Here is a 13,842-nt window from a genome sequence, read left to right as displayed (position 1 = left end):
TAATTCTATGGCGGAAATAAAAGTCAGGAGCGGGAAGCAGAGGAGCGGGAATCAGTGGAGCGTGTATCAGAGAAGAAAGAATAGCATATACTGTAAATCCTCGAATTAACCCCTCCTTCGAAAAGAGCCCCCCACCTCGAATAAGCCCCCACCCTAGAACTATAAATTGTCAAAAAGCCCCTCCAATAAGCCCCCACTGCTACCGTAAATCCCCGAATTGGTCCCCATCTAAGGTTGCATTTAAGGTGTTTTATTGAATTACCACAAAAAATCATAATTTTGGTAATGATTAATTAAATGTTAATAAAGAAATTTCCTCTTAAATATACGAGGCCTTTTAATAATGTCTTCGTAGAAGCCCTTCGTCGAATAATCTCCCATCCAAAATATAAAAATATATAAGCCCCCAAATTCGAAGATTTACGGTAAATTAACATGTCCTGCTTTCAGCTCATTACATATATTATTTTCGTCATTTTTTTATTGATCATTTCGTCACCCAGACAGTTACGTTCATCATTTTCCTTTCGCTAATTTTCCCCATACAGTTTCAAGTTCTTTACACATGTTCTTTGCAATGCTCAAAGAATAGATAAGATAGGCAGAACACGAGGGCTCCTACTAAGTGTAATCCTCCTCAAAATTTAAAATTTGAAAACGAGAACGGAACGCTGTCAGTGTGCAAACCTTAATCCAGCCTCTATATAGCGAATTACGAATTCAACAAAAAGACTTTTAATAAAAATAAATTTAGTGAATTACATTTGTTAGACCTGGCTAGCTGTTTCAGATGTAATCTGTCATGTGATCACCAACGCAATTCATTCTTTAATACCTTTCAATAACCTGACTCGAAAGCAGCGCCTATCAGCTTTAAACCATTTCTTCAGATCCCAAGCAATGAAAAGTTCGATCTAAGCTTTATATAAAAAAATCATCAGTTCTCTATTCAAGGTAGACGTATATTTCAATTTCTTTGCCATCATCACAACCATTTCTCTCTTGAGGGTAGGGGCGCTCATTTGAAGCGGAGCGCCCATTCGAAGGAGGCACCAATTTGAATTAAGGGTAAGGGGTAAGGGTCATTTGGCAAACCTTCCCGAAGACACCAAGGCATGAAGGAGCTCAAACAAACATCAAATAAAAAACCAAGACAATGTAATTAATTTTGTTAGTTATTTTGTTCGATACCCAAACAGAGTCTCCCATATCCTACTCAGAAATACGTGATTACGAGATTTTTATAATCTACGAGAGGTTAGGCCTTTGTACAATACTAATGAAAAATAAATAATACATATTAACTGGTATAGCAAGTTGCTCATGTCGTTGAATATTGTTATACAAGTCATCAATAAAATGTTTCAAGAAGTATCAAATTAAGGCAAGAAGGTCCCTCAAATAAAGTAATGCGTTGATAACGATCCACCTTGTATTAAGCTGTATTAAGTACATTTAGAGTCGATTATCACCATCTAGAGATTGACGTCATGCTCATTTGGGGTTCTCTATTTGCAAATCTTACAAGCACGTACTTAATAGAGGGTTAAATGCTTGATATCTCACTGGACTAAAAATCCTACTGGAGAATGTTACTACCTATAAACGTGTCTGAAATGCAGGCAAAGTAAATTCGACATGACTGATGACTTGCGCGAGAGAGCAGCCCTGTTTAACCCTAAACTAACCAAATAAAACGTTAACGAATTACACGATTACTTTTACGATAAATTCACGCAAATTAAAACATCTGCTTAAAAATGTGTATGCATGTTGAAGTTGGGTAGTTTAAAAACATAAAGTAGAAAATACGACGCAGTAAAATAACTTGCAGGCTAAACGGTTACTATGACTACAATATGCCCTTGAGAAATAATACGGACTAAGGTGGCACGATACTAATTAAGGTATCATTAGGATCCTAGTAAAAAAAGCTCGTTAATATTGGGAACGTCGAAAGGTGTAACACATGTGCACAGCCAATGAAAATCTGATTTACAGGGTAATAAGCACTGGGTAATAAGAAGCACTACTCGGCATTGTCATCGCAAATCTAATTAAAAGTAGCAAAAATTTCGATCAATAGTGGTAGTGAAGATGAAAAACTATCGAATATCTACTTGATAAATTACGTCATTTAGACCATAAAGTTCCTAAGGTGAATTGGATCCCCCGGCATTGAAACGCTACTGAAGAAGGAATATAGTTTCACGAACATTTAACACATCACAAGAAGCTACGTTTGGAAATATACACATGAGATTGATTGCGATTCGTAGGGGAAACTTAAAGCCTTCGTTTGAGAGACACAGCTTAAAGGTTGAAAGAGTCACAGAAAAACGTTTAATACCGACAGACCGGACATTTTTTTGGGGGGGGGGTGAATTAAAGGGAATACAAAAATGCCTGGATTTTTTTTAATACCAAAAGAATTCCGCATTTGTTCAATGAGAGAGAACAGGGTTTTCAACCCTTGGTAAAATACTTTTTTATATAAAATACTTGGGTATTTATCAACTGCATTCATGGCATCGTATCTCTTTGCCAAAAATATCGATTGTCAAAAATGAAAAAACTTCTTAAGTGATTTCTTTGGACACCTTTCTAGACACTGTTCCCGTTCGGTTAACATCAGACGTTTGCAAATGCTGCATATGTATTCGTATCTTAAACGACCAACCATCATCACTATAACAGCTATTACAAACATCTAAAACCTCGTCAGTTCATTATTCGCCACTCTTTTCCCCTCTCCCTTCACTTATTTATTTAATCGTTCATACCTTGATCAACCAGTTCACTGTACTGCAATCGATACACTTAAGACCCTAGGCATCATTAATACGACCACTTTCTGTCAAAAAAATTGTCTATTTACCTACGCAAAGCTGGCCATCCAGCATATTCATGTTCAGAGAATATTCATATTAAAATTTCAAGAACCATTAAAGAAAACTAATTTCGCCATCAGTAGCTGTTGGCGTCGCACGCAGTGATTTTTCATACCGCTGCCATCGTTCGTCGTCACTTTCATGTGTCAAATAGCGCCTCCCAACAGCCTCTTCTAAGCTCCGCAGCTCCAACCAAGTGTTATAATCCTGGAATGGGAATACAGCTTTGCTCGTAAGATCACCGCAAAATGTAAAAGGGTAGGGGAAAGGTCAAATAATGGGGCAAAGGGGAAAGAAAGTTGAAAATGAATGCTCCTAAATTATGAAAATGAAGTTTTGGTAGTCATTACACATATGAATGGGAAAATATCTGTTCGAAAGTTGCTTCTGTCCTTTTCACTCTCTTGTAAAACACTTCCATTTTCGAAGTATCGGTATTACAATAAATTCACTCGCAACGAATTTTTTTTTTAATTTGCTACGCTTATCAACTTATGAAATTTGGCAACAATTTTGTTTCTATGGGTCCAAAAATGTTGCTTCTTTATCCCAAAAGTGTTACTTTGATCCAAAAATGTTGTTCAATGGAATCCAAAAATGTTGTGTTGGTATCTTTGGATCCAGAAAAAGGTTGTATTTGGTTCTTTGATCAAACAACATTATCCCTTTGGATCAAACAATGTTGTTCTTTTGAATAAAAAAATGTTGTTTCTTTGGATCAAACAGGGTTGTTCCTTTGGATCCAAGGATATTTTGTTCCTTTGTTCCTTTGCAAAAATTCGATAAATGCCAATGAAGGAGACAAAAGACAAAATGTGCATACCTGCATCCAAACATGAAAGAGGGCTTGTTGGCATGACAACCTCTTTGTTATTTTAACTTGCAACAACTTGTTGATAAGGTCAATTGCTGTCAAAATGCAGGAAAAATTAACCAATAAAATAATGCAAAAAGAATACAATGCATAAGGCAGCGAATAATTAAACATCCGTAAATGTAACGATTTCCTTGGATCAACCCTAGTAGATAGTTAAGAGGGTTATTTTTTCGATCAACGCTAGAATACAGTTAAGAGATGGAGAACAAAACCTTTAAAAAAAATCCAAGGGAAGAAACTTTAAATAAACGTTTTTATTTATTGACAGAAGATTCAAACGTGATAACGAAAAACTCATGGAATAGGAGTTTTGAAAGTCTTGGACGGATTTGTCCTGTTAAAGATCTTGCAACATTTGTACATTAAGACTGCTTTCTTGAAAGGGATAACTGTGATTTAGTGGCCGTTACAAAATTTCAAAAATGCGAAATATATAGCAGGAACAACTGCTTTTCCTTCAAACGACTTGATTGTCTAGTTATGCATCAAATGACCGAATTCAAGTAAAATGAAATCAGTAGAAAATGTCGTGGCTTATTATCCGCAAGAACATTACGTCATTACTGTATCATGGAAACATGCAGTTCTAAACTAGGTTGGAATCTTCAGACAGGTGAAATATCACTCAGCCGAAAGGGCCTTGCTTTTGGTGGGGCTAGAGTTTGGGACAAATTAGGATCTGCATTAACTAACAAAAAGGTGCTCCACTTTTAGAAAGAGATCGAATGGACTTTAATTACATTTTGGTCATACATTTTCTTTAGATTTTTGCATGGAAAATCTTTGAAATAGGAATAACTTATTCTTTTTAGTCGACAAATGCTTGTATACGCAACTTGGCGAGCTTTTATTTATATGAAAGCTTTTACTTTGTATAAAGCATTAAAGGAACAAAACTTAAGTTAAAATACACAAATAACGTGCTTACCGCATATGACACAACAGTATTAACTAGCATTTAAAACCTTAACGCGTAGTTTAAGGTGAGCCTTTCCACGCAGGAAAACACATCACTGAATTTGAGCCTCCTTCAAGAAATTCAAGGTGGAAAGCAAGCAAAATATTAATAAGCAAATACCTTCGGCCGAGACCTCAGCCCATGGATTTGGTGGGTACATAAATGCAGCATTTTTTATCTGATCGGCGATTTCTTCCTCTTCGTTGAAAGGGAATGTACCACTTAAACTGAAAAAAATTATATACAAAATTTTAGAAAACTTTCAACATGTGTTGCGAGCATTGCATGAAACAAAATTTCTCTCCTATTATTATAGGTCCTAGATGTCTTTTAGATCCTAGATAGATCTTAGCATTATACTGTACACAATAGCCACGATTTCAGTTATCTAACAGTTGTCTATTACAAGGACCCCGCCATAGAGGGACAAGATGCTTAGAGGTTGCCAGAGGTATTATTACGTGAAGTGAGGCATTTTTATAATGTGTGATCAGAGTAACACTTTTCTTACAGTCATATGTGTTGTTCTATCTCTTAGAGTCATAAGAGTATCACTTTAAAAGTCATATGTGTTGTTCGGCTTTGTTGTGAACTCTATTTAGCGCAATATGTTTGTTTGTCTTCATGTAATATGCGCTAGTTTAATTGCTTATCAGTTTCCATTCATATCATAACGGTGTTGAGTGTCTTGTATAGGCCAATAGGCCTAGCCCGTTGGTTCGCCCACCGGTCGTAGTATATTCAGGGTCGCAAGAAAAACATAAGAACACTACAACCACTCGAAGTGCAACCATTTTCTGTCTAGTCAAGTTACAGAAATGAGAGAATACGACTTTAAAAAAGTGCAATTAAAATCATAAAGTAACGTAACAACATACCTGACATATATGATAACGCCAACTGACCACATATCAAGTGATCGGTTGTACTTCTTGTTGTTAAGGACTTCAGGGGCTAGGTAGGCGGGTGTTCCGACAACGGAACGACGGAAGGACTCCCTTCCAATTATCCGGGCAAATCCAAAATCGCAAAGCTTTATCTATGGGTAGCAAAGTACATTAAACTCAATTTAAATAAAGCCGGCAACAATGTGGTACAATTCATATCTTGTTCAGCAACAAAGTCCAACACAATTTAAAAACACTCTGGGTTCGTCAATAAAATTTGAAAGTGGCACGAAAAACGGACAATTCTTTTGCCTACCACCGGTCTTTATTCGACGTTTATTCACTGCAGAGCGTCAGATGGAAGCTACTTCAGTATGCTATGTTTGAGCAATTTCGTATCATCGTATATATGTAAATATATCATATACAGTAGAATCCCGTTATAACGTACTCGGTTATTACGTACTTTCGGATATAACGTACTGGTGTGCTTGGTCCCGCCAAAGGTGTGCTTGGTTTTAGTCAATTTTTACTTACCCTCGTTACAACGTACTTCGGATATAACATACCTGATACACTGGTTCCTTAAATTACGTTATAACCGGATTATACTGTAGATATATCCAAGACTACCAAAATGAGGTCTCTGCCATTTTCACTTGATTTTGCTTGGGTTTAAAGTAACTTTCTGTCCAGAGTTGATACATAATATTCTAATGAACATTAAAAATACAAGTTTTAACAGAAAGATTCGTAAAACATTTATTCCCTACACAATTTATACTCGGATAAACACAAAAATGAGCAACAAAGAATCGAGTGAATTTTAGAATTTTCTAAAACAGACGACTATTACCTGTGGGAACTTGCTCTTTGAAACATTTTCAGCTATGAGAACATTTTCCGGTTTCAAATCGCAGTGCACTATGTTTTGACTGTGTAGGTACTTCAACGCTACCAAGATCTGCGATGAAAGATGAAATGTCATACTTACTCATTGCTATTTAAGCGAACTAAGACAGCAAGAGAGTTCTTTGCCTAACATTATGTATCGTGATCAACTGTCCGACTACACCCTAAGTGAGATTAGAGCGCGCAAGGTTATCTTCTCAACCAGTTCTATTTTTTATTTCCAGTAAAGACTACTCTACTTAAAAAAAATCATAATTTCACAGCTTAATTCTGTATTTTCAAAAATTTGAAAGAGTTTCACTCTCTTTAGCGAATGCCTGTGCTTGTAATGTAAAATGCATCTTGCATGTAAGATAAATTTCTAATACAACAGCGCATTAAAGGTGTCACCATGTGGAACATATAACACAGTAAACACCCCATGACTCAAATTTCAAAGAGAAATCAATTTTGACTTAATCTGATATTAAAATATAATAGATCAAATATTAAAAGATGTCCTAAATAGCAATAAATATGAATGAAAAAGATGTTTTCTTTAATATTAACAAAGATTCGAAAAATAAGAATTTGGTTGAAGAAATAAAGATGAATGAGATATGAACCTGATGAATGAGAAATTTCGTTTCCTTCTCTGAAAGTCTTCCTTTCGAACTATTTAATATCATCTCCAACATGTCTCCTTTCATTTTCTCCATTACGACAAAAATCTGCGACAGAAAAACAATGCCGATATAATTATCACAATACGCATGGAACTATGTGGGAGGTAAAAGCTGCAATTGAGATAAACACCAATTCATGCATTTAAACACCAAATGAAATTTGAGACTCAATGTACGTGGTAGTGTAAATTCGGATCAAATCACATGACAGGAAAAGTTAAGAGGGCGGCCAAAAATTTCAAATTTTCGCATAGATTATAACATATTTGGTCCGGAAAATATTTAACCTGATCAGTAGCAAATTCTATACAAACTCTAATAAAGCGACAAAACCTAAAAAAACATCGTTCAGGCAACCCAAAAGTGCAATAGAAGGACTCTGATGCAGTGGCGTGACGCAGTCTCGTGCCAAAAGGAGCATCCAAATAACACTCATATCCATGTTTTTATAACTTGATTCTAGTTCAACTCATTTTCGAAAACTTTTGAGGTTCTTCAATTGAAGCTTTTGTAACTCAGCTCTCCCTAGTTAACGAGAAAGATTATCATATTTATATCTTGCATCGTGTTTGACATGCTCTGCACCCTTGGTTGGGTCTTTCTTGCGGTCCATAAATAGTGGCCCCGTTTCAGTTTTTCCCTTAGGACCGAAGATGTCTCAGTTACACCACTGCACTGATGATCCATTAGACTATCGAAAATTTTAATTTCAGAATTATCCTGTCGCTTACCCTTTCAGGCGTTTCAAACATCCACTCTAGATTAACAACTGCTCCTTGGTGAATAGTCTGAAATCGAAGACCATAAACATTAGCTACAATGAAGGAACTGAGCACTATGAAGATGTATACTCAATTCAATGAAGGCATGCTCATGACGAAATTCTACACATTTCCATGCTGCAAGATAACTGCCAGACAACAAAAAGCGGCCTAGAATCTTATCATACAACGTTCATTTCTCTTTCCAACAAAGAGTTTCTTTTTTATCTTTGGCAAGAACAAATTTGTTTAAATTGACAAAATTATGACCGACCCGACCTACTTTTCAAATCAACTGAAAATGTACCAGCTTCTATCCCTGGGTGAATTTAAATTTTTGGGAATTAGAAAATGCTTATTTGCCATATTTATGACTCTGCGTTTTGCTATAGGAAGAACATAGGCTTAACAAACATGGAAACTATTCGCGGGGATTAACTAAAATAGAAAATATTAGGTAAAAATTGCAATGAAAACACATTTGATCAAATGGTGGACATAGAGGATAAAAAGTACAAAAACTATTTTATAGAAATAACAACTTGCAATGGCCAAGAAGAAATTACCTGCAATATAGTGACTTCGTTTTTCAGTGCTCTCTCTTCTTTAGTAGGGAATCTTAATTTGTCAATAACTTTGACAGCCACGTCGCGACCGGTTTTTCGGTGGACACCGCCGTAAACAACTCCAAATTGTCCGGAACCAAGAATCTCGTCAGTGAAAAGTTGGTAAACCTCGCTGAAATCCTGAATAAAAACAAAATTAAAATAGATAAGCTTTTTTAATAATAACATTACAGACTCGCCTATTAACAATGCTTTAACTCTTTTATCTTGCCTAGATTGAGTTTCTTGATGTCTAAACGAAACGAAATTACACGTGTAGCCAATGTCGTCACAGCATGTAACATCATGCTTTTATCTTTGGTTAGGGTATTCAAAAAAATATGCACATTTTGCCTGATGATCACAGAAGACTGAATAGTAGCAACTTACAGTCATGCTGTTCTACATATTAAGGACTTTAAAGTCGTGCCTACACGGTATCATGCATTATATAACAAACCAAAAGATTGCGATTTTCATCACGAATATTTTTACATTTTTTCCAGGCCGGTTACGATATCTTTCTATGATCAAGAATAAGCCTATTTGAAAAACATATTTCGATCAAACTATCTCTGAAATAACCAGCTAGAAAATATTCTATGACAAGCTAATCAATTTATTAAGATGTCTTAGGAAAACAGCGAAGAATGTATGGATGATTTTTTATTACAATTCGTTATTCTTTCAGAACTATTGCACTGCTCTTCAACTTACAAAACCTTAAACAACAATATCTCGGAATAAATTATCCATGCCTTTTCCGGCAAGGCGAGAATGTCTAAAGAATACAATAATTTGTGTGGATTTTCAACAGCAACGAAATTAGGATGTCCGAAGCTAGGACGAAATCTACTTAGGAGTTTTGTTTAGGTAGTAACAGCTGTTGCCCGCTACAAATGCGTTATTCACGCTCGAGTACAGGTCTATATGATCGCAATTGGCGAGCGAACAAAATCTAGTGGTAGTCAGCGTTTTGGAGATCGGTATCTATTCACCTGGGCCTGGTCTTGTTGCTCGGTTTCTTTATCGCTTTCTTCCATTGTCTTGATCTTGTCTTTACCCTCTGCAGGAAAAACACGGACTGCTTAGAATTTAGATATGGACTTTCAAGAAGTGATAACGTTACTTTCGATCCACACCTGGATACCGTCAATCCTCGATTAGCCCCCTGGAGGCTTATTTATTTCTGATATTTTTGGTTGTTTAAAGACATGTTCTGATATTTAAGACATTAATAAAAGAACTCGTATATTCTAATAGGAATTTCTTTATGAACAATTAATTATTACCAAAAATATGAATTTTTGCGGTAATTCAATAAAACGCCAAAGGCAACCTCAGATGGCAAAAAAATCAACAAATCGAGAGGGGCCAATTCGAGGATTCACGGTAGCAGTGGAGTCTTATTCGAAGGGGCGGGGGGGGGCTAATTGAAAATTGGTAGTTCTAGGGTGGGGGCTTTTTCAAGGGGAGGGGGGGGGGGGGGAATTCGAGGATATACGGTATACAATTTCCGCTTACTTTCGGTCATTATCAGACGTTTATACTCAGAAGATTGTCGGAAGAAAACGGAAGAAATATATTTCAGTACACTATGTTTCCGCTATTTCGTGTCATCTTCAAATCTTGCGGTACCGAAAACTTCTTTAAAGAGGCATCGACGCAAAAAAATTAGCATCGCGAAACTTTTTTTGGTCATCCTAGTGTACAATATTTTCTATTTCGGACAAACTTTCACCAGAGAAGCTTAGCGAGAAATATCATTTTTCAAAGGTTTCATTTTAAAAATTCATTTTGAACTTATTTACCCAGGTTAAAAATTCAGTCTAAATACTGTCTTACAATTGGCTCTGCAAAAACTACTTACAAAATAAAAAGTTATATATTATAAAATCAACATTAAAAAGAGCGGAATATGACTAAATCAAAGATGTATAAATGTACAACAATACACCTCAATATATATATATAAAAAAGGATTATTTTTCCTTGAGTTTTGACTTGCAGGCATTGATTGAGGGAGCCATTTTTGTGTCAAAGGCGACTGTACCAAGAGACTGTACCAAGCTTCAATACCATAATATTCATTTTGTAACGCGAAAGTGTAGCGTCCACTACCACAGCTGGTAGGCTTGAGGAGGCAGGATGGTAGCGGCTCGAAACTTTATTTTTGGTCGATTTAATTCCTTCCTGTTTTTATAGAACCTTTTCTATTTCATTGACGTGATCAGCCAAAGGCTACGTCGACCGAGAACTTTCACGATTATTTTCGGATGACACATGATCAACCAATTATTTATTTATGACCATGAGACTGTAAAAATACTAGGCTACCAAAAGTTGAATCGCACTAGCTTCTCTTGCTTGCTTCTCGCAACATGTATGGGATGAATAGAACGTAGATGCGTTTTTCGACCGCACTTATAGTCCCAACTTCATAAGACTGAAGTTTTGTTGCCATTTTCAGAAGTTAAAATTTTGCGTTGATGCCTCGTTAAGTGTAATTTACTTAAGTCAACGTTTCTAGGAGCTCCCTATTTCCAAAAAATATATTGGTGACATTAAAAATAACAAGATGCTCTACTTACGCGCTGATGACCTCGCGGCAGATCCTGCAACGACGCTTGCGGCAGCCGCAGCAGCTTCAGTTCTCATGGCGATGGGCTGAAGAGCATTCTTGACGATTTCTGCCCATGATAAACCAATTCTAATTCCTTTGCCGCTATCTGGCTCCGCTGGGATTATGCTTCCTTTTTCATCAAATTCTTCACGCTCTCCACAATAATATATACAAGTTGTCGTTTTCAGCGCGAAGACGTAAGCCCCGCCTTTTTCAGGCTTTCCCGAATGATCTGTGTTGGTTTCAATGGCCAGCACGTCTTGGAGCGGAATATCCTATAAGAAAAATTATTTACCACTAGTGTAAGAGTATTTAGGAAGACTTAAAATAAATAATTTAACCTTACCTAGATTCAAAATCTCAAAGTCGAAAGTACCCTTTACCACAAAAAAAACAAAATCGCATTAACAAAAAAGTTTGACTTTGAAATCAAATTTAGACCACATAAAGGAACAGAAATATCAGAATTACTTAAACTCTAGTACATTACTTAAACAGTGTCGATTAAAAATCAATGATAGAATAAAAAATTGGCTAAAAACAGAAATATGAATAATAGACTATAGAAATTGTTTTACGCTTTTGGTGTAAAGAACAGGACGGTTCTTAGTTGCTACTCCAAGTTCCGAATACTAGTTATCTCGCTTTTTTTCCTGAGTTTCTAAAGCCTTGGCCAAACCGGGCAACATCGTTGCCCGACAATGTTTCTCGAAATTTTGTTGATTCTGTTGTCGTCGAAACATGGTGGCCAAACTAGGTAAAATTGTCGTGCAGCATCTTTTGCTGGTGTTGTCAAAACAGCGTGCCAAATTTGATTTTTAAGTGGTTTTCAAGAATTTGGATAAGTATGGCAGAAAGAAAGCAAGCTGCAGCTACTGGAAGCTGATTTTGACATCACAACACTATTGTGTTTTGTTTTTAGCACTCTTTGGTTGAGCACTCGTAGAAGCAGAACTTGCACTTGGACTTGTTTCAGACGCGACCTTTTTATTCTTCCTGAACTATTCTTTCTTCCATGGTTTTCTTCCCATTCTGTACAATCAACTTCAAAGCTCAAATTTTGACAGGCCATTTTATTTTAATCGACTTGAGCATACTGTTTTGCAATACAACACTGCGCAAGTTGTTGGAAAGTAAGGTTAATTGTTGCCCGACAAGATGATCAAACTGAACAACATAGAGCTGAGCAACAAATGTTGCCGAAAAATGTTTGTGCATGTCCAAACTTCGAGCAACAAATTTCTTGATGAATTTGTCGGCCAACACGGTGGCCAAACTGGACAACACTTGAGTAGCATCAGCAATATGTGACATATTGCCCGACAATGTTGCCCAGTTTGGCTTAGTTTTTTTCGAATGGTTACAAAACATATTTTTCGGCTATTAGTTACTCCTCACAATGCTACCCTTGCAAGTTTGATTTTCATGGAAAATTAGATATGTCTTCCTCCTCATTAGTCTTCGATATCTTATTCTCTGCTGTGCTATGAAGCTACTTGCTCTCTGATACAAAGTAAAACATTAGCCGAGTAAATCATGTAACAAAAACTTATGGACTAAATTACCAAATGGGAATAAAGGTAATCACCGAATTCATGGGGACAAAATGTATTTAACTCTACAGAGAAAACAAATCCTTTCTATGCTCCCTAATCACCTTGCCTCTTCAGTCTCGCTGCCAGTGTCAACAAGCAGTACTAGAACAATGAATTTTGATAACTGATTGGCGACAATAGATTTGCGACAAGTGACTTGTGACAAGTCATGTGCGCGACAATAGACTTGCGACAATAGATTTGCGACAATAGACTTGCGACAAGCGATTGGCCATAGAGTTTGCGGGTCGCTACCTTTCGAAATTCTTCTTCACCAACGAAGAGACAATTAAAAGACAAACCTTATAGTAATTCCGCCCAGTGTCAGCTTGAAACATCGTCAAATGTTTTGTGTCAAGACGCCAATAATGCTTTCGTCTCTGCAAAGAAAAAACTTGCTTTAGGATAACGTTCACAATCACTGCTATTATACGGCAGTTGCCGCACGGGAAGTCCTTCTATGGGAAACTAATCAACTCCAAAAGGCATTCTTTATATGTTAACAGTTGTTTACGGTAAAGAAATACTCCGAATTATTATGCAAACGACAAACATTTTTAATCGCAAGCAAATAAAGTTAAATAATGAAGAGTTACGTGTAATATCAACCATTTGTGTAATATTGTGTTTTTTTATCTGTTCATACCATAGACATTGGTCGTCTTCAGCAAATGGCGTACAAGGGAGAAAGGGTAGTCTATAAATTGAGTCTGATTTTGAAAAGAACCTTATGCAAAAACTTCAGCATAAGCTTTTTCACGCTTTTCCTTGAAACAAAGCGGCTCCATTAACTTTCCCAGCATGAGCGTAATGTCATCTTTTAGAGATTCACGTCTTTACCAAATAAACCTTGTGTAGTGTCCATTTTTTCTATTCTTTTAACCCATTTCTTTTTCTTAGACAATTATCCACGGACTTCGTCAGTGTTTTTTCGGTAAGGACTTGATGACCTTGTGTATTTTTCCATCAAGGTAGCACATGTTAAAATTAATTCTTTTTATTTAGAATTAGCCTTTGTTCTAACAAAAACACTGGGAAATTTTTTGTAAAATCCTTTCGAGAAAGCCA

The 13,842-nt window shown here is 36.4% G+C and overlaps 1 protein-coding gene across 2 annotated transcripts in view; it reads right to left on the bottom strand.

The window, feature by feature from the left end:
• Positions 1–1,141: 1,141 nt before the first annotated feature.
• The window catches only part of LOC135684445 (serine/threonine-protein kinase D1), a 36,101-nt gene continuing 23,400 nt past the window's right edge, over positions 1,142–13,842 (bottom strand). For both annotated transcript variants that reach the window (XM_065200021.2, XM_065200029.2), the window contains 11 exons: positions 13,077–13,154; positions 11,148–11,454; positions 9,555–9,622; positions 8,518–8,697; positions 7,922–7,978; positions 7,131–7,235; positions 6,470–6,577; positions 5,605–5,765; positions 4,847–4,953; positions 3,715–3,800; positions 1,142–3,098 (listed from right to left, as the gene is read on the bottom strand). In XM_065200021.2, the coding sequence (XP_065056093.1) occupies positions 2,946–3,098; positions 3,715–3,800; positions 4,847–4,953; positions 5,605–5,765; positions 6,470–6,577; positions 7,131–7,235; positions 7,922–7,978; positions 8,518–8,697; positions 9,555–9,622; positions 11,148–11,454; positions 13,077–13,154 (1,410 nt within the window). In that variant the 3' untranslated portion in view covers positions 1,142–2,945. The remainder of the gene's footprint in view (positions 3,099–3,714; positions 3,801–4,846; positions 4,954–5,604; positions 5,766–6,469; positions 6,578–7,130; positions 7,236–7,921; positions 7,979–8,517; positions 8,698–9,554; positions 9,623–11,147; positions 11,455–13,076; positions 13,155–13,842) is intronic.

This window comes from Rhopilema esculentum, chromosome 10, assembly GCF_057945365.1.
Source record: "Rhopilema esculentum isolate cy_ngs chromosome 10, ASM5794536v1, whole genome shotgun sequence".
NCBI lineage: Eukaryota > Metazoa > Cnidaria > Scyphozoa > Rhizostomeae > Rhizostomatidae > Rhopilema > Rhopilema esculentum.
Note: the sequence above shows the minus strand (reverse complement) of the source record. Positions and strands in the feature narration are given on the sequence as shown.